Raw genomic sequence first — 21,303 nt, 5'->3', positions numbered from 1 at the left:
TAAATGGTATCCGTGGTTAGAGTTTTATTTATTAATCCTAGTAAATTGAATCACGTCCATCCCTTTCCCTTTAATCCATCCAATCCATCTAAAGTGATGCAATTACCTTTTACATTTTCAGTAGTTTCAGAGCTTTACATTAGCACTGCCCCCTTTGGTCCCTTAAACCGAAAGTTATTTACAAAGACAACCCAACACAGAAGCCATTGTAAATGTTTCCAACCGTACCGAGTGAATATTGTATACTCACAAAGGCAATTAGGCTAAAACATTGAGTCAAAAAAAAACAAAAAACAAAAAAAAACAGACACTGGTTTGCAGTCTCAACAGCAGGTGCACTGTATCTGGGTCAAATCCCAACAAAACCTGAAACATTTTGTCAGATTAGTCTTTTGGATGGACTTTCAAGTACAGTTCAAACACAGGAGTTCCAGAAAACAAGGCACAAATAGGTGCTCCCCTTTAACCCTTTAAGGCTTTTTTTTCCTTTTTTTTTTTTTACAAAACATATACAGTTTATTATTTTCCATAAAAAAAAAAAAATGCCCCAAAATAAATTCCACACAAGCTGGCACTTTGCATTTTGGCACACACAGGTATTTTAGGATGACAGGTTTTCCTCAGGCAGAGCGACAGCTGAGTCGAAAGGGCATTCTTAGACGAACACAGCAGGTAAGAATAGATAACAACATTCCCGTCAAATTGCTAAGCTCTCTGGGGCGAAACGTTCCTCAGTTCCAGAACTTAATGAATTCTTCAAGTCTTGTTCAGGCAGAACTCTGCTGTAAAACTGGCATCACAAGCAGGAGATAGAGTTGAGAGGCAAGTGTAGTATGACAACAGCACGCTCCCTCCTTCATTCTCCCTCTTCCTCTCACATGACGGGGCATGTTAGGAAATCACCGGTGCAGTGCAAAATGCAGGTGACCTTACATTCCGAGCTCTTTGTTTAGCAGCCAGCATTCTTGCATTTTACATAATTTGACGACTGCATACACAAGCAAAAGAATTGAACAGGAAATAACGAGAAATAAATTCCACATAAAAACATTGCAGTGCAGTTTGACTTTGCAGCTAATTCAAGAATTAATTATATTAATCTTCTTGATTCTTGTGCAGAACTGTCAACTCTGTAGCAAGAAATCCCAGGTTTGTAATGTCCTCCATTATTGTTGCACAGGCACTTGAATTGAACAGTCTGTTTTTTTTAGTTTTTTTTTTTAAAGGGTTAAAATAAAATTGAAATTCTCAGCAACTCTGCACTCATTCAAGCAATCAGCAGAGCAAATCAGTGGCTTAAAGTGACATTTTCAAGACCTTTCTGTTTGCCATTCCCAGTTCGATCCAACGCAAACACGGAGAGTGAGGAAATCATGGGTAACAGAAAAGCCCACCAGTGTAGTAATTGCACAAAGGCCACAGAAGGTCACTTGAGTTTTCCCGGTAAAGTCTTAATTCCTCTTTCTACCACTCAAACTTCCACTGCTGGTTCCTGTCGGCCGGGTTGCACCGCCTCATCTGTGCGTCCGTGCGTCCCTCCGTCGTGCGGTAAGCTGTCACGCACATGTCTGAATGAGGGTGGTAGATGGTCCCATCCTTAAGGGAATGAAGAGAAGGGGGCACAGGGGGTCAGGTAGGATGAAGGCATCACCTTGTATGCAATATGTGCAGAAATGGACAGAGCAGTTATCTGCTGGAAAAACAACCCCTCACCTGTTTGAAATCCCATATGATGCTGGGAGGCTTTGCTTCCCCGTCTTGAGGACAGTGTCTCATTCCGATGGAGGTTTGTCCGTCAAGTACCTCAGCACACAGCTCCGTCACCGAGTTGAAACGGATCTCCTTCTGGGAAGTGTATTCAAAGTACTGAAAAAAAAAAAAAAAGAAGAAAGAAAGACACGCAATGTAACTATTTCGCAATAGCTAAAGTATTCACATCCCTTGAACTTTTGAACACACTGTCGACACAGTGAAACATGGTGGCGGTGGCATCATGCTGTGAGAACGTTTTTCTTCAGATAGGACTGCAAAGCGTATCAGAGCTCATGTGAGGATGAATATAAAGCTAAATTTAGGTTAAGCCTGTAATGACTTAGATCCAACTAAGAATCTGAGAAACAATTCTAAAATTGATGTTCACAAACGCCGATGTTCAAAATCTGACTGCGCCTCAGCTGTTTTACAATAAAAAATGTCAAATGTTTCAGTCTCTAAATGCGAACTATGTAAGCCAACATCTAAGGTAGACATTGAACGAGTCGAAAGGAAGCGCTTGGTGTTTATTTCAGTGCTGTATGGCTAGTCTTGTCACGATAACACGTTTTGCTGGACCCTAATTATTTATTGGTCTTAGACAGTTCATCCCCTGAAAGACCAAAACATTCTAAATTTGTAGAGAACACTTAATGCTTAACTGGACGATATTTTAATTATCCAAATCAAAACACAACAACCAAAAATAATAAAGAAAATGTAAATAAAAAACACTCACAACCGAAACCGTAAAAAATGGAATTATGATATCTCTAGAAGCCCTTCAATTGCCCTTCAAAAAATATTTATCCTCAGAATGGAAACTCTTGAGCTACTTTTAATTTTCATGTGAGTAACTGAGTAACCGCTTATTGCGGGAGGCTTTACGTATGGTGTGTGTGTGTGTCTTTGTGACAAGTGAGCTCATCAGCAGCGAGAAGGGCTTGGCCCTCTCAATCAAACGGACATGAAGACAAACCCCAACTCTTCCCCTCTGGTGTCATTTCAACAAACTGACCTGGCGGAACAAAAGATGCCACGCTCCCTGGGCTACCCTTTAAACAGAGGGTCAGGTAATCAATCTTCATACTTCCCCATCCTCCTCTTCACATCTCATCCATCTTTCAGGTGCGTCGAGGCCTGCGACGCTCATTCCCAATTAAAAGGCTCACTTGTGGCCCGCTGTTTCTGGCTTCTGACTTGTTTATCCAGGCGGTGCCACTCGCTCTAACTGCGAGGCTCATGTATCTTTTAAATGAAACGTGGTTCTTATGTGGGCCAGGCATGGGAGAACAGGAGGTGGTTGCTGGAGGGTTCTCAGGTTTTTATTTCACAAGGGAGCTTTCCAGACATTGATTTTCAGCGCCGCATGTCTGTTTGTGACTGAGGACAGCTGATGTGGTGAAGCAAGCACAATCCAAGATTTCAAGCAGGTGGAAGATTAAAAAAAATATATATTTTTTGTCTGATTCAAGCATTAAATAAACATGATAGACAAATAATCTGCTTCTTGGCAGGATTCAGATTAAAAACTATCTGTGAACTGACAGCAGGGTGGACTTTGGGCGGGGTTTGAGCAGAAAACACCGATGTTTCACTTTGCAATCGGCAACAGAGAGCGACAGAAAAGGGTTAAACTAATCATTACCTGGTTGCCTCCCTGGCCATGGCAGCCAAACAGAGAAAGCTGGGCTCCAGTGGGACTGTGATCTGGAGCGTTGTAATCAAGACACTCTGATTGTAACCCCGAGCTGCGTACCTGAACAGAAAAATAAATAAATAACATTTTCACTAATAAAGAGGTGACACTGTAGATTAACTCCTGTGATTGACTCTCTACAGGCAGGTCCTACAGAGAGGCCAAACACAGAGCAAAAAAAAAAAAAAACCGGCTTCTACCAACTGTTTGCTTGTTGGTCCAATCAGGACACACCTATCTAATCAACTACCTGCAAAAACAGTTTGTCTTAATCTCTTTGCATCTCTTACAACCAGGTCTTGTGTAAGAAACAATGTAAAACAATACTAAGCTTCTGCTCAAACATGGTAAAACATATACTGGAATAAAGCAGATGATTATCAGAGACTTACAGCCCCGTGCCAGCCTTCCCGGTCCTCGGGGACGTGTAGATCTGGGTAGATGTTCTTCAAATACCATTCAAAGCTTTTGCACTTCAGTTTGTCCCTCAGCTGCTCCCTCTGCGAGATGTCTCCGTAGTTCTCCTGTAGGGATTGGTGTAATTTGCTGTGTGTACTCTTTTAATTTGTATCTTTTATTTTGATGCAACTTAGTGTCTTCCTCAACCCAGATGAACTTTTGATATGTTCCGAATACCAGTAGTTTTGACCCAAAATATTCAGCCACCCACTAGAAAATTCAACATCAGAAGATATTTCCTTACTCAGCATCCAAATTCGTCCAAAATGGCCCATAATTACACAAAAGCAAGTATTCATGAGAGGGAAATGCAAGTATAGAAAAGGTCTAGCGAGACTGACGGAACATAAATGTGCGTAGACTCGAAAATGTGGCAAACAAAAATGGATGCCGAGATTGAAATAAAAGGCGCATCAGATAAGGCTGAGCACAATAATACAAAATATTAGCTGTACCGGATGTGAAAAAAGGTTTATCAAGTTCCACCTGGATATTTAACAGTGGTGTGTCCACTTTTGAGAGCCACTGTGTTTACGTTTCCTAATGTTTACTATTTAAAAGAGAAAAAAAAAAAAACTGAGATCCAGAAAGCAAATATTAACATCCTGGATATGACGACTGAGCCGGGCGATTCTACAACCACAGTTGTTTCAGGTCCTCAGGTCAAAATGTGCAGGTGTGCATGAAGTGGTCGGGATCTACCTAAAGCATTTATAACCCTCACACACCCCAGACCTTTGTTTTATCTGAGGGTGGAATGGGAAATCAATGTGCTGCAGAAACACAAGGCAAATTTAGCTGCCTTATCTAATATTTGAAGACAAGACTAAAAGTGAAATTCGCTGGAAGGAATTAATGATTAACGCACAACAACCTTCACAGTAGAGATATGCAAAATACTCTTTAAATGTAGTCATCTTTTAATTTCACAGCATATTGTCGCAATTAGAAAAACTCTATTTAATTTGAGTATGTTGGTTTGATTTAAAAAAAAAAAAAAAGATCTATAAAACGGCCATAGCAATTTCTATAAAGTTTTAAATTGTAGTCAATAACTTTCTGTTTTCCCAAGGGTTCAAATACAAAGAAAAAAAAATGCATCTTTACCACAAGTTTCAGCAATTTTTAAAAATTAGTTAAGTGCTTTTTATTCATTTTTATCTTTTGTAGAACTCTACATGTCAGCATCTCTAATATTCACTAGAATAGTCAAAGCTGTGTTTCCACAAACACATGTGGGAAATCCTGCAAAGTTGTTATCTGACTGATGGAATAATTGTACCCAATGAAAGTTATATAGCTATTATTACCACACCAATCAGAACCAATGGCATGTTTAGAGCTCCTTTTACAAACAGCAGGAGATCAAGTCTAGCACTGCTGTGTTCAATCTCCCCCTGACCAGGTAATTTATTGTTTGATCAAAGATCCACAACATTAATAATATATGTTTTTTTCAGAAAGGTGTAACTGAGATTCATGAATTTTTCATGTCGCCCAACATTGAGACCTGAGAGCCACCGCACACACTCACGCACACACGCACGCACACACACACGCCGACACACGCACGCCCATGCAGATACCCAAGCCTGACCTGGTGAGGGAGACGGGGTGAGATCACATGCTGGCCGGTGAATTATATCAAATTAAACATCAAAATCTGACGTCAAGTGTAAGCCGCTCTCTGTGGAACATTAACATACTGCTAGAAAGTAGACAGAGGATCACTTGGAGCCTTCTATCCAGTAACAGCTGAACAAATATTAGCTAAAGGTTAAATATTATAAGGAAATATGTTAGAAATATTTTGAATTTGAGCGTCAAACCTTTCTGGCTGGAGGGTTCCTGTTGTAGAAGTGCTGCTTGTAGGAGCCCATCCAAACCTCTGCGGCCCGTACAGTATTCTGGAGGAAGTTGGGTCGTGCGTATGGGGCCTTTTTAGGGAACACATGGCCAACGTGGGAGCAGGGATGGATCTCCAGGCTGCCGCCACACTGCCACACCTGTAGGTGCCAGAAAAGAAAGACAATGTAGTTGAAAATAGCTCTCTGTTCATTCTAAAATTATTATAATTTAACATAAATGTTATCATTTTAATTGTTATTTATTATATTTGTCTATTTTTATTTTATTCACAATCGCTTAGTATATTATTTTTGATTTTTTTTTTCATTATAAATATTGTAAATTCCTTTTTTTTTGTTTTATTGGAATCAGATATGTCTCCAGATCCTCCTGTAATCAGAAGCTGAATCAGCTGATTTCCAGCTCAAAATCTTGAGATACCAAAAATACCTGATTTGCATTGGAACATAGTGAGATCTTCTACCATTTCCTTGATCTTGTAGTGATAAATTCTTCTGAACAAATGTGTTAAAATGCTCTGTATCATCAATCTGTCAGAAAATCGCCCCCTGCTTTGGTATTTTAGCAACATGGTTTCCAGGATTGACGTTTGCTACTTGAATGTCCATCAAAGAAGTATCAAAAAATAAAACAATGACTCAAAATGAAAAGCCTAAAGAACTTCTCAACAGCATAACTATTGTTTGTTTATAACCAAATGAACAGATCGGCAGTCGATTCAGAAGGATTTTTTCACTGTGCTTTGTTGTTCTTTAACACTCCAGAACAGAGCCAAAAACCAATTCAAAAAACATTAAATATGCATAGCAACAAGTCCCAGAGGGTGGCATTTTCTACTTCACATACATATCACCTCACTCATTCATCTTCACAGCAAGAGAGGCTACATCCACAATTTCACAGGCAGTCTGAAATCTTTATTTTTTTGGGCTGACTCATACATTTCAAAAGCAAAGCGAAATTATAATGTCATTACTTTCAGAGGCCAGACCTCACTGTGATCTAAAACTAACATGAATCTTTCTAACACCAACGCAGCAGTGACTGTTAGTGTTCATACTGATGAATCATGGACTTACCATTGCAACCAGGAGTTAACATGCATTATATAAAACGAGACACAATCAGTTCATTCACACTGTTTGAAATTCAATCAGAATCAAGTTTTCCTCATCTCAGGTCAGTTAAGATTACCAAAAAGCAAAGGAGGAAGTTTCTGTTTTATTTTTTATTTTTTGTTGTTTTCTTCATATTTAGAAGTTTACATTAATTTAACTAGTATTTTCAAGAATTATCTTTTAATTGACCTTTACAACAGTTTGCTGGACTTTTGACTCTTTCTTCCAGACGGAACAGATGTAACTGAAGAAGGTTTTTAGACTACCTTGCTTGTACAACTATTTTTTTTTTAGCTCTGCCCAAAAAATACTTGTGCTTGCAACTTCAAGGCATTGAATTTTAAATACAAGTGACGTATTTACTTGTATCCCTAATCCCTAAGGATACAACTAGGGACTGGTTGTATCCCTAGTCTGATTTTGAGATTTAAAGACCCATTTAAATCTGCATGACAACCACAAATTTTAAACTGATGCCTAGAGACACTGGATCAATATTTTCCAAATTGTTTAAAGCCATAGTATTCCTGTCATACAATTATACATTTGAAGACAATAGTACAACTTTGTCTCATTAGTCTGGCATTTGGAAAATGGAGATACTTTAGGTATACTTAACTGACTGAAAAAAGGAAAAGTTAAGTCTGAATTAACATCAGACAGGAAGCAAATAGTTCCAACTGGTTTCAGCTGTATTCATCAAAAAAAGACAGTCCTCATTCTTAAGTAGCAATGGTTGTTTACACTGTCATCTAGAAAACATAACTCACTCTGAAAGAAAGTTCCAGGTTTTCTCCTCCCCACACCTCCATGCCCATGTCATATGTGCCAAGGTATTCAAAAAAGGCTTTGCTTACAGCAAATAATCCACCTGCCATAGTTGGAGACCTGTTAGGAGACAGATATAGTTTTTGATTTTTTTTAAAAAAGTTAGTGCTGTATGCATCCTTGAGGTTTTAAAAAGCCAATCTCTGCCTTTTTTATGTGCTGTTCTGGTGAAATAATTGTGTGTGCAAGTATTAGCCTTTGAAAGGCCCCATGCTCGATCTAACCTGATGGGCTCAATGCGAGACTTTCGTTTCTGGCGTTCCGCTTCAGGAACAGAGTGCCACTGAAAGGTGAGTCTCCAGTCAAAGCCTCCAATCATCGGCTCGTCTGTCTGCATGTAAAACTCAAAGTTGTTCCAGTCAATGGTGTCGATCACAGGGCAGACGATGGTGCTGGCGTTCTGAGCAATCCTACATGACATGACAAGAAAACACAATTTTAGTTTAGAAAACGGTTTCACTAATTTGTCTTTAAACTTCTCAGAAAGATCAAACTCAACTTAATTGGTTACCTTTCCAGCAGGGGCTCGATCCAGCCCGGGACACACTCACAGTGGCAATCGAGAAATGTCAGGACATCCCCCGTAGCGTAGGTGGCGCCAATGAGACGTGCGCGTACCAGCCCTTCCCTTTTGTTTGTGCGAATGAGCCGCACACGTTGCAGATTGCTGATATATTCAGCAAGCTGGGATTTCAGGTAGCCTGTTAAAAACAAAACACTTAGTCTGTCATTAAAGTAATTTCTTTTTATGCTACTTTATTTATTTATTTATTTTTTTAACACCGACTTCAACTGTAGCATTTAATTTGAGATGACTGATACACTTCTGTCTCCTAGCGGTAAGAAACATTACAAACCCCAACAAAACTATTTCAAAAAGCATAAAGTACCACAAACAATGTTCTAAGTTCTCCTTATTTGTTTGTATTTTGCTTCTAAATAGACACATTTTCTTGAAGAACGTCAAACCAGTTTTGAGCAAAAGGTTTTCTGGCTTTCTGATTATCTTATTTTTACTCGTTTACATGCTTTTTTTATACCTGACTCTTTTTAGAAATGTTTACTTTTGTCTCAAAAGACATTTAAACAGACCTACAAATTGTTCAAGCAACCAGTTGTTTTAAAGTAATTCTGTACTGACACTACGGGTCTCCTGACTGTTACCCCAAAATGCTTAAAAGTTATTCAACAAGTCCATGAGGACACTGGACAGGACAAATAAGTGGTTTAAGAAGAAAAATGGTTCTTTGCCCAGCTATCTGCCATTACAAGCATAAAACTGCTCAATTCCTTTGAGCTTAGGAGCCTTTTTTGAGCAATAATATGTTACAAACATGAGAAGAAAACAAAAAAGAGAGCTTTAAATCTTCAAAAAGACTATTAGAAAGCCTAGAAAATAATCAATCAATTCCAATTTAATACTGCAAAGAAGTCACCCTTAGTACAAGAAACTGAAAATTGTATCCTTCATCATTCGTGCTTCCATGAGCTGTTTTACCTCATCCAGACTAAGCCAAAAAGCAATTTGTACATGTCAAAAAGCTCAAAAGACTCAAGAGCTAAGAACTAATCCTAGATGATTTTTGAAAATACCACCAACTTCACTTGTTACATACTTGTCACATGGAATGTGACGTGCACCAATACTGAGTTAAAAAGATAAACATGAAAGAGTTACTGGGGATATTTGTTTTTCTTGGTCTTCTGTGCAAAAATAGAATTAAGTCAAAAACATTCAGATTCACCATGTTTGGTTGGTTGGAAAACTGAAGAAAAAGTATTTAATGTATGAGTCAATTTCTCCCTGGAGTAAATTTTCTGATTCCAGAGTGGCATGTCGAGCACTCAGCTTGGTAACATTGGTTAGAGGGGTGGAAACGATGTCAGAGTGGCTCAGCGCTCCCTGAAGTCATCATTATGGTGTAATGTCTCCGACAGACTAGACCAGCTGGATTCTAATACTAATTCCATTAGGACAGACAGACATCCAGCTCTTCCTATATCCAGTTTCGGACATGAAGTCGGATCATTCCCAGAGTTAGCGCATGTCTGCTGAAAGTAGATATTCCACTCGCTGATGAAATCTGTGTGAGGAAGCTAAAAGCTCTGAAAAAGCCAGAGTACACTTTCACTGAATAGCAATTATATCGCAGAAACTCCACCCTAGGTCAAGTATACTCACACTGAAAGTTTGGACTACTTCACACTATGTTGTTGTCGTATATGTGACCTGACATAGGAGACGGCTATCAAAACAAAGCCACACATTTGCACAAGCATGAAACCAAAGAACGGAGCAAGTCGAGGCTGGAGCCGAGAGCTGCGGTAAAATAAATAACTCTGCAAAAGCTGCTCGATACAAATATGCCACATGGTATGTTTTAAATGCCCTACTCTACAACTCATTCTCATTAAAAATATGTTTATTGACTTCTATCAGAAGATAGTCTTCCAGTTACGTTTGGAATTGATAGAACCTTGCAAAAGTGTCATAAGCCTTTTTGAAATGGCGTTAAATACAAACACACTTTACATTTTTCGGATTTGTTTTTTCACTCCATCCCACAATTATGAGGTATGTTGAGTAGATCTATCACAAAGAAACCCAATAACATGCATAAAATGCGTGGTTGTGATTTGACAATATGTGAAAGTGTTTAAGAGTTTTGAAGACTTTTGCAAGACAGTGTATGCAGAAACCTTTCATTTGGAGCTACCACTTGAACTCCCGCATCTCAGACAGCAAAACAACCTGAAGGTTTGTTGAGAGTTTCAGACCTCTGTCACTGAAGTCATCAATTAGGATGATCTCCTTCAACAGGATGGCAGGCGTGGTCTCCAGCACGCTGTGAATTGTCCTCAGCAGAGTGGACCAGGCCTCATTGTAGAAGGCGATGATCACAGAGGTGGTGGGTAAATGTCGGTAGTGAAACTTCTTAGCCCGGCATCTGAGGAACGCATGTGGAGAAGAAGACAGAGTTCGCATAAGCTATAATATATACATCTTCAGAGTGTATTTACAAAGTATCTACACTCTCCATTTTGTTTTCCTTTTCTTTTTAATGTCTGCTTGGGAGAAGAAAATGTCTGGTCTTAACCCAGATGGCAGTCATTAAAACTATAAGGAGTTGCAGAAATATGGATGGGCGGAAAGCAACATACAAAGAGAGAACATCTCCCGTTCTCTCTCCCGAAGAGAGAGAACGGGAATGAGCGCAAACAGAGAGATGAAAAGAGTCAAGAAGATCAGAGGGAGCGGGAATAAAACTGAATCGGTAAAAGAAAAAAAAAAAGAATGTGAAATGATTTAATTTGAACGATCAGAGAACAAGAACAAAGTGAGGGATTTGGAAAGAAAACGGACATTTTACTGTCTGTTTTATGGATGTGATATGATACAAGAGTTTAAGGTACTCGTAAAGACAAAAAGAAGATGGAGGATAACTTACTAACCAATTAAAACATAAAATTGCAATAAATAATTAAACAAACACCAAGGGATTGCTTTAAGTTGTAAAGAGGTGACAGCAGTTGTAAAATTAGAAAATTAATCATTTTTCTGTTTCTCATGAAATAATTTGCATGCAAAAACAAAAAACCTCTCCAGCTTCTGCCTACAAACGTATTTTCACTATCTGTGCGTATAGTCAGTAAATAATTTTTATTCTCATTAAATGTTGTTGAGCAGACTGGGCTGTTTTTCAGCTTTGGCATGCCAGAACATATTCAGCTTGAGTGTGATGCCGTTCTGGCAGATATCCACCTCAAAAGGTAAATGTTAAACAGTAAGTAATGCTAAATGGGACTGTGACGGCAGTATTTGCTGCTTCTCATGCACAAGAGGCATTATGACTTTTAAAGGTCAGAGTTTTAACATTGTACCACTTTATAGGTACGTGATCAGTCTCAGCAGGTTAAGCAGGTAAAAAATACAACTGATAAATTCTGTCTCAACACTATAAATTTTTTGGCAAAGACTAATAAATATTGGCTTTCAAAGCCTTTCAGTGGTCCAAACAGTTATTCATTCATCCATTTTCTTCTACTTAATTCAGAATCAAGGCACGGGGGGCAAACTGATTGAGAAGAGCAGCCCAGACCTCCCTCTCCCTGGTCACTTTGACCAGATATTCCGAAACCCAAGGCATTCCCAGACCAGCCAAGAAACATTAGTCTCTCCAGAGTGTCCTGGGTCTAGTGGGACGTGCCCAGAACATCTTACCAGGAAGGCATCGAGGAGGCATCCTAACAAGATGCCCCAAGCACCTCAACTGTCTCCTCTCAATAAGGAGGAGCAGTGGCTCTACTCTGTGTCCCTCCAGGACAACGTTTGGGATGATGGATTATATTCCGAGTCAAAATAATGTAGGTCCGGGGCGTGCTCCGGTGGCGTAGAGGTTAGCGTGCCCCACATTTGGAGGCTCTCAGTCCTCGACGCGGCCGTCGCGGGTTCGATTCCCGGACCCGACGACATTTGCCGCATGTCTTCCCACCTCTCCTTCCCCCTTTCCTGTCAGCCTACTATGAAAAAAGGGACACTAGAGCCCACAAAAAGCCCCCCTGGTGGGAAAAAATAAAAAATAAAAAAAAATAATAATGTAGGTCCGACATGATTCACTGGATTTACTGTGATGGATCTATTGAGATAATCATCAACTAATTCTAGTAATCAATTAACCATTAAAGGAGAATGCACACTTTAAAGGCCAAATGGTGAACAAACAACAGACTCACCGCGGTAAATAAGCTGAAACTGTACAAAAAATATACATTTTATATTATGTAATAAGGCTGAACTAATTAAACAAAGTAATTGTGATGAATCGATTGTTATTGTTGATGTTAGAAATATATTTTTTTTTAATTGCAGATGCATCTTTTGCTACAAATAATCAAGCTAACATAATGCCTTCTCTATTTGACAAAATAAAAAATTATTTCCTTGTTCAAAAAAAGAATTGAAACATTGCTTGCATTCTTAATGTTCTTCCGATATTGTATAAATATGGCCTGGTTAAATGAAAACTCTGCAGAATGTGCCAATTGTTTACACGATTAATTGAGAAATGTTAAAAATAATCAGTAGAATAATTGTTAATTGCAGCTTTAAAAACTGTATATATATATATATATATATTTTTATATATATATATATATATATATATATATATACATATATATATATATATATGTATATATATACATATATATATATATATATATATATATATATATATATATATATATATACATATATATATATATATATATATATATATATATATATATATATATATATATATGGAGTGTTTTTTTTTTCATTATTTCCAAGTACTATTTAGACAGTTTCAGCTTAGTTGTAAAATAATATAATTTTACAAAGTGTTAATAAGAAATCAGTCCACCTATTGTCCACAAAACGAGTCTGAAAAACAAGTTTAGATTTGTTTTAAACACAGACCAGGGAGTTGTTGTGTATTCTGTCACATCCAAAAAGAAATCTCATGAGTCTCTCGGGAACTCCTACAAGCCAAAACTAAACATGTTAATTCTCTTCAGACGTATGTCTTCTACTACCCTACCCGCATCAGGTACTCAAATATGTATTCAAACTCTGACAAGAGATAAAAGTTCACCTGCCAAATGGTAAGTCAGCAGTTTCTCAGGACATGAGTCATTCTTTGTTCGAGAGATTGTTTCTCCCAGGACTACTGCTTGTGTTTGATAGGGATATCTCTCGTATCAGCACTATCTCAAAGTTAAGCACAGTGTGAATTGAACCTCCCACATAGTTTCCTCAAACTGATGAGGAGAAAAAAAAAGTTTATTTTCAGTCCATTTTTGGGGGGGGGGGGCTTATACAGGCATCACAGTGGAATAGGGGGTCTATTTCTTTTTCATGGAGGCCAACACTGTTTAAAAGATTTGGGGAGATTAGATCTAAATATAACAGAAACTCTACCATCCATTCCATCTACATCTGGCTTTCATTAGTGACAGAAGCCAGCGAAGCAAAGCGGAAGCACAGGCGGAAGGGGAAATTCCTAATAAAAGTTGTTGCACTCTGTGTTTTAGCACAGATGTCGAGCTAAGAATAGCTGAGGATGGAGTAAATGTATTCAGACATCCTTAAACCAACTTCAGAAACCTCTGTGCTACATCTCAGGAGCCTCCAGCACTCTTTCAATCTGTCAATGGAAAACCGATTTTAGTGAAAGCCAGGTCTGGCTAGAGGCATAAAAAACACTTTGCCATCATCCAGGATCTTCTCTGGCCTGGAGAACCGAGGCCAATTAAACTTACACTAGGAAAGTTTAAAAATGCAGTAGTTTGACTCCATCAGCAGAGGTAAACCAGTTTCCTAGCTGATTTCTAATTTTCAGTTGTTTTAATGCCTGCTAGTAATAATTTCAGTGCTTCAAAACATAATGTGTTATTATTAGTTGTAGTAGCAGTAGTATTAGTAGTAGTAATAGTAGTGCTTTTATTATTATTACGTTTAAAGATTTTAAATCACAGACAATGTTTGAACGCTCAAGGAACAAAAGGTAACAGCTCTGTTGGACTTTCTTCAGTCTTTCTGTTACCTGATGAAAGTCTTGTTTTCTCTCAATCTTCACTCACAGCCTGAATGAACAGCAAACATGTAATAAAAAAAGAAGGTTTCATTTTAAGCTGACAATTATTGAATTAAGTCAGACTTTATTGACAACTCAATAATTTATGCTTTCTTGTCTGGGGTCCATTTCATAGATATTTTTGCTGTTTGGTGTAACGGTACCTACTCCATCAAGTCTACATTGGGCTTAGCAGGAAGTGTGCACCTTAATGAAATTCTCATAAAACCTGATGAAAAGGTCAACTTTACCTGCATTTAATCCTACTTATCCCTCACCGCCACTCTGTGGGCAACGTTTCAAATTAAGAGGTGATTCTGGTATTTTAACCTACTCACTCATTCATTCTGTGGTCCTGGATGTGCCGATGGAGGGAGATCTTGTCGCTGACGTAAATGTTAATGGCGTACCGCTCCACGCTCTCCTCTTCCTGTTTCTTCTCGTCAGGACTGAGGTTGAGGTGAGTGGCCCGGCCCCACTCCCCCGGCGCATTGGCGTCCGCTGGAGGCTTAACATAGACGGGCCTGGCCAGCTGCCCGTCTATCCCACTCTCTTCTAAAGCCAGCTGCCTGGCCTGGATGTTTTGCTCCTCCTCATCCTCTTCTGTAGAGGAAGACGACGGGAAGGACGCTCGTTCCAGCAGAAGATACCCCAGCCACAGCAGCCACAGCAAGAGGCCGGCCTTGGCCAACACGGCCAGCTTTCTGGAGCAGCGCCCCCTCATGACGGCGAGAACCGCAGAGGCACGGTGACGGGCTGAGCTTTAGGGTGTCCGTATGGACACAACCATCTGAAAGAAAGAAAAGAAAAAAAAAAAGCTGAATGAAAATATTTTACACATATTTATTACACTTGACAGATGCAGAAAAACAGAACAAAACACATTTTCCTCAGAAAGATTAGGTCTCTTTCTAGCTTCATACACGCCTTGGGGAGACAGCTCAAATCGAGCCAACCAGCAGTAATCAACATCGACATCATAAACGTAATCGCGCGCTCGGGGCAGGACTAAAGTGCTCATTAAGTAGGAATTGCACAGATGGAAGACGCTGAATGATGGTGGAGACTACAGCGATGCGGCGAACAAATCGAGTGTGCGATACACCCCAATGAGAAATAGTGTTTGCCAGCCTGATGAACTTCATTATATTGATGTAGCAAGAACCACAAGACCTCACAGCAAGGCTCCACAAAAAAAAAAAAGGGTAGAAAATAGCACAGTTTTGATCTTTCATCTAAGGTTTCTAATCATCCTTTTCAGGCTTTCCCCAACAGGGATCATTAAGCGGTTCTTATTCCTATTCATGTCAGCATCATTACTAAAAAGTACTTCACAGGCTTTAAGTCGCTTGCGAAAAAGCTCATATGTTTGTTTTTTTTTTCTATTTGTCCACGAGATCTATGAAAAGATTTTTGACTAAACACATTATTTACTTGTTTGAATTTGAGGAAAGATTTGGAAAACCACAACACATTTTTTTTTTTGTTTATGAAATTTATCTATAAGCAGAAGTCTATCTGCTTATAGATAAATTTCACTTCTACTACATCCAAGGATGGCATGAAGTGTTTTCCCACATATTTACTCCTGTTTGGTGTATCTAACTGGACGGACATGTAACCAAAAGCCAGGATTGTACATGTATGAAAATTCAAGAAAGTATCAATTTTCATGCACACACTAACTGATTTAGGCAGCTCAAAATATGTTTGCCTAACTGTAATGGCATGTTCTCCTGTCTTTCTCATTTTTAAGAGTGTGTGAGACAAAACAGTTGTTACATAATGGTTATGTGCCTCTAAGAAACTATGACCATATTATAAAATAAAGCAGAAATTACAAAAATAGTAAAGATGCATTTCTTGTTTGAGATACACTGACAATTTTGCAAATATAAAAAGAAATGAAAACAAAAACAAAAAAAATTGCTTCCAGCTTTATTTAAGACATTGTAAAGGCCGCCAGAATATTCTAAGATAAAAGATTGCCGTATCAGCCTCTCCAACTCTTTTCTTTTGAAATGCAACACAATCTCTCAAATCCGACGGCCTTACTGTGTCAGAGCCACGCGAGGGTTTTGTTTGAATTTAGATTTTAAAAAACTGAACCACTTATAGAGTGGTTCTCTTTTAGTTCTCTCCCACAGAGCCAAAAAGTAAAGGCTGCGAAAAATATTTGCAAAAGGACAAATGTTCTTTTGCTAGTTAAAATCAGGATTAGCTCGAGTTTGTGAAACGCTGAGTAACTTTAGATATCCACGCCTGAGGGATGAGCTTAATGTACCAAAGTGTAAAAGAAGGTTGTTGTAAAAAAGAAAAAGAAATGGCCCACTTAGTTGGCTGACAATGGACTGAAAGTAATCACATAATTGGCTTGCATTAATATTAAAGCAGGTTGACATTTACTGTTGTGCTAACCACTGCCAGACAGGCTTAGTGGTAGTACTGATGCATGCACAGCACAAGCCAAAAGTGCTTCCCTTTTTGCACAGAAGAGCCCAGCAGTTTCCCATTTCCACGAGAGACAAATTAAATAGTCAGAACGGTTCGCTTTGTTGTGGCTTCAAACTAAGAGCGGCAATTAGAATGAAGATTGTAAGGCTGCTACGTGAGCGTTGGTTGAACCGTGATACAAACGGAGCTTAATTTTCTCTGGGTTCTTTAAGGCGGCAGCGCAGCCCTTTCACTCCAGCCTGGACTCTGGCCAGAGGACTCTGGACTCCTGAGGTTTCAAAATGGAGACGCCTGCAAACAAAACCCCCTTTTATTGGCCGTCCATCACACCTTCCAGCCTCTCCGTGAATCCGATAGCCACACCGGGGAGCTTTCTGTAAGAGAGCAGCGGGATGCAGCTTTAATCCTGACCCACTTTGCTTTTTAGATTTTGTTAAAAAGGTCAGAAAACCGGATAGACACGTGTTAACATTTGCACTCGCTTCCAGCGATGACAGAAATTGAAGGCCTTGATTTGGGATTTTACAACATGAGATTATAGAAAGTCCTCACCACAAACACGCACACACGTACACCAGCTTTTCCCAGTTAGCCTGGAATGAACAGTATGTGTGGCACATGAAATGTCTATGGCTCATTTATCGTTCATAAGTCAAGAGGAGAAAGACAAATAGCCATAAAGGGCGTCATATCCGGGAAGAAAAGCACCAGTGGAACAGGTTGCACAGCAGCAGCTGACAGGAAGGCATGTGTCTCTCACACCCTGGCTGACCTTTTTCCTTTTTTTCTTCTTTTTTTAAAGACTTTAGGAGAAATGGATCACAGATTTTTTTTATTATTATTATTTATTTATTTTGACAACAGGAACAAGTCTGACCTGATTTCTTTCTGTCTTAATATCTTAAGACTATCAAACTCTAGTGAATAAATATGCTGAATAAAGTGACTCTTTTCTTAAAGAGATTAAAATAAACCGAAACAAAGAGGTGACATAAATTCATTCATGGTAAATACTCTTAATTTCGAGCTCCGTTTTTCACCCAGCACCTATGTAATTATGCCATCCCGCTCTTATTGTTTCTTGCTTGTTTCTGTTACATTGCAATAGATTAAAGGGGAACGTGGTAGTGGAAGAAGAGGAAGAGACAGACTAAACGATGAGAAAGCAGTCCGGCTGCGGTCTCAACAAACAGCTCAGCAACAGGTCCAGAGATCTGTCAGACTAAATCACTGTTACAATCCCAATTTGTCTGAGTCACGGGGAGAAAAGTCATAGGGAGGAAACTTTGACTGTTCGTTACGATAACGATCATCGTCGCTGCAGATCTATAAGATCATCAGCAGAAGTGATGCGGAAGCGAAACGTTTAATCTAGACTTTGCAAAATTCTTCAGGGCTATTTCCAGTAATACTTAACCTCTTCCCTTACGCTCTTCCACGAGAAAAACTTTATAACTTAGCGAAAGAAAAAAAGAAGAAGAAGTTTAACGACGTTAAGAGGGAAACCTGTAGCAAACTTAATATAATGAAGGTGACAGTTGGGGGAGGTGGTTTCTGTTCAAAGAAGACGGGCTCAGCTTACCTTCTCGGCTAGGTTACATTTCTCAGAGTGTCCCGAAGTCGCTAAGGTCGTTTTTCTGTCCTCCTGCCTGCGGTCGTCTTCCAGTTAAACCGCTGGCGTGCAGATGTCAGCATACCCACATCCTCTCCTCCGAACTGGGCTCTCTTGCTCTCCCTGACCTGCCTGTGGCGAAAGGCTCGCGAAATCCACACAGGTTCCGATGTGACCTTTCAAAATAAAAGCCTGATCGTATTGACATTGACCCTGAACAGTAATAGATTTTTTTTTTTACCATAAATATTAAGTAGTAAGATTACAAGGGATGTTTATTATTATTATTATTATTATTATTATTATTATTATTATTATTATTATTATTATTATTATTATTATTATTATTATTATTTATAATAATATTAATAATAATAATAATAATAATACTATATAATATTATAATATAATTAATAATATTATATAATAATATTATATAATTATTATTAATGATAATAATATAAATATTAATATTATTATTATTGACTCTAAACTTTTTCATGTATATATATATTGGACATTTTCCTGTACAATTTAAGCAAGAAACACAAATTTGCTAGGAGAAACAAAACGTGTAATACCTTGGTGTGCACAAACTCATAAAGCAACTTCTACACATCCATATACATTAAATATGTACATGGATATAAATACACAAATACAACTTTACATGCTGATGTACATATACTGCACACAAACATGTGATATAATCATACACAAGTAATAAAATGATTAAAAGTGGAATGAGTACTTTAAAAATAGGAGATATTTATAGGTTTATATTTATAATTTTAGAGTCATCATGTTTACTGTAACTGAAGCAGTTGTGAACTGAAGGACACTGAAACCTCAAAGTCAATCCAAAGATGCTTCAAAACATCTCTGATTATTTATGAGAAGGAGAAAAGAAAGATAAAGTTAATTGAACATCTGAGAAAAAATTCTTCATACTATATCTTTTTCCAAAAGCAATCAGTTAGACTACAGTAAGATAACTTTGTACAATGTTCCTTGGAGGACGTTCAATGAAAGGTCCATGACAGTGTTTGTAAAACTCCCATTCATTTTTTTGTAAGAAAGGAATGCTCCCAAGCAGGATTTACCAAGGGCTTTTTTAATTCTAGCCGATATTTGTGGCATATCACTTATTCTATGCGAGTCTGCATCAATTTGTTGAATAATGTCTTACTTTTTAACAACTGTTTGTGTTTTTTGCCACTTTTCCGAATTCTTGATGTAACTGAGCTACTGATATTTGTTGTTTTAGGTTTCACAAACTCAGGCCATGTTGTTAACATTTGCATTTAATTTGTTTAATGTGAGTACACTGTTAATAAAAGTTGACCATCGCCATGGTCAACATTTATTTCTTGAGTTGTTTTCCAGACTATATGGTTTTGATTTGATCATTTTGTGTGCCTCTTCCTGGAAACATTTCAGAAATAGAAAAAAAAAAAAAAGAAATCTCATAATACATTAACCAAAGTCATGAATGAAGTATTGTTATTTGTAACCATTTTACAATTTCCCCCTCCTGCCACTAGTAAATGTTTTCTTTCTAATAAAGTATTAAAGCAACCTCTTTGTACCTCGCTTCCTGTGGTGCCAGCTTTAGTTAAGTTAACTTGACTGGAGGGGAACTACAGCCTAGTAGCTGTTGCATTTGCTTTTAATTACAACTTCAAAGATCTTTTTGTATTTATTCAATCATTTAATTTATTCATTTTTATTGAGCCACAGAATTTTAGCTCATTCCGATGGTATGGAGATAAACAAGCAAACGATTCTACATGCTCCAAACAGTTTAAGTAGAATAAAAGTATCTACAGTACAGACCAAGAGTTTGGACACAACTGTGTGTCCAAACTTTTGGTCTGTACTGTATATTTCAAAAGCACACTGGAATGTCAACTGAATGAAAAAAATGGTTTAGCCAGTTTTGCAGCTATGTGGTTGTCAATTGTTTTCTATATTAACTGAGACCATCTCAGGGCTCCAAGGCCATAATTACAATTAATGCTGCATAATGAGCTGCTGGTAGTAGCAGGAGGGATGTGTACCTACTCATGTTTTGTTCAGGTCAAAGACTATATCTCTATCTGCAGACTCAGTAAGTTAGAATGTCATCAAAAAGTCTAAATAGTTCACATGTTCAGATTCACGTGAAAATAAGACTTAGGATTTATTAAAACTCAAGATGGCCACTGGCTAGGAGGGAATATGTGGATCTGTCCTACTGTGAACCAACTGATAAACTCTTTATTCAAAGTAATATATTAAAATTTAAAGATATTGTTCATATCAAAAATACTGGAAATAATCTATAAAGCATTGAAAAAAATGTCTTCCTTCTGGTATTCAGAAATTATTTAAGCTAAGGGAGAATAAATATGATTTGCGAGGTTTGTTTATATTTGAATGTGCAAAAGAGAAAAGCCAGATAAAATCTATATGTGTTTCAGTTATTGGTGTGAAACTGTGGAATGAATTGAATGATGAGTTTAAGTTATGTCCTTTCTTGGTGAACTTTAAAATAGCTTTAAAATGTAAAATGATAAAATCTTACGCTGTTACATAGATTTATATATGTACTGTGAAGATATCCTGGTAGGTTGTAAGGTATAACAACAGGGTTGGCAAGAATAAGCTTTTACATATTTTCCCTGTGCATGTGTGGGTTCCCATAGTCCAAAATCATGAATGTTAGATTAATTAGTCTCTCTAAATTAGAATATGATTGAGTGCATTTTTGCATGCTTGTTTTGTCTCAATTTTTCCATGTTATAGGTTAAATTTAAGTGTCAGCTTCAGGCTTAAAGTACACAGTTGGATTCAGTAACTTTATTCAATTTCAAGCTACCTCACTCAGACTCTTTTCTTCAAATTCTCCCTTCA

At 38.0% G+C, this 21,303-nt stretch overlaps 1 protein-coding gene across 1 annotated transcript; it reads right to left on the bottom strand.

Annotated features, from left to right (window-relative positions):
- poc1bl (POC1 centriolar protein homolog B (Chlamydomonas), like) lies at positions 1-18,557 on the bottom strand. The gene is made up of 11 exons (XM_044138686.1): positions 18,379-18,557; positions 14,681-15,132; positions 10,504-10,673; positions 8,237-8,426; positions 7,950-8,135; positions 7,668-7,785; positions 5,740-5,916; positions 3,844-3,975; positions 3,401-3,511; positions 1,714-1,866; positions 1-1,596 (listed from the first exon to the last, which is right to left on the bottom strand). Exons 2-11 carry the CDS (start codon positions 15,064-15,066, stop codon positions 1,465-1,467), a joined length of 1,755 nt encoding a protein of 584 aa, XP_043994621.1. The 5' UTR covers positions 15,067-15,132; positions 18,379-18,557; the 3' UTR covers positions 1-1,464.
- Positions 18,558-21,303: the final 2,746 nt, after the last annotated feature.

Source organism: Gambusia affinis, linkage group LG14 (genome assembly GCF_019740435.1).
Source record: "Gambusia affinis linkage group LG14, SWU_Gaff_1.0, whole genome shotgun sequence".
In the NCBI taxonomy this organism is placed as follows: Eukaryota; Metazoa; Chordata; class Actinopteri; order Cyprinodontiformes; family Poeciliidae; genus Gambusia; species Gambusia affinis.
Note: the sequence above shows the minus strand (reverse complement) of the source record. Positions and strands in the feature narration are given on the sequence as shown.

Coding starts and splice junctions, on each gene's coding strand:
- poc1bl (XM_044138686.1), bottom strand. CDS start 15,066: ATGAGGGGGCGCTGCTCCAGAAAGCTGGCCGTGTTGGCCAAGGCCGGC. Junction 5,917..7,667: donor ACCTGGAACTTTCTTTCAGA/GTGAGTTATGTT, acceptor TGGCACCTACAG/GTGTGGCAGTGTGGCGGCAG. Junction 1,597..1,713: donor TCATATGGGATTTCAAACAG/GTGAGGGGTTGT, acceptor CATTCCCTTAAG/GATGGGACCATCTACCACCC.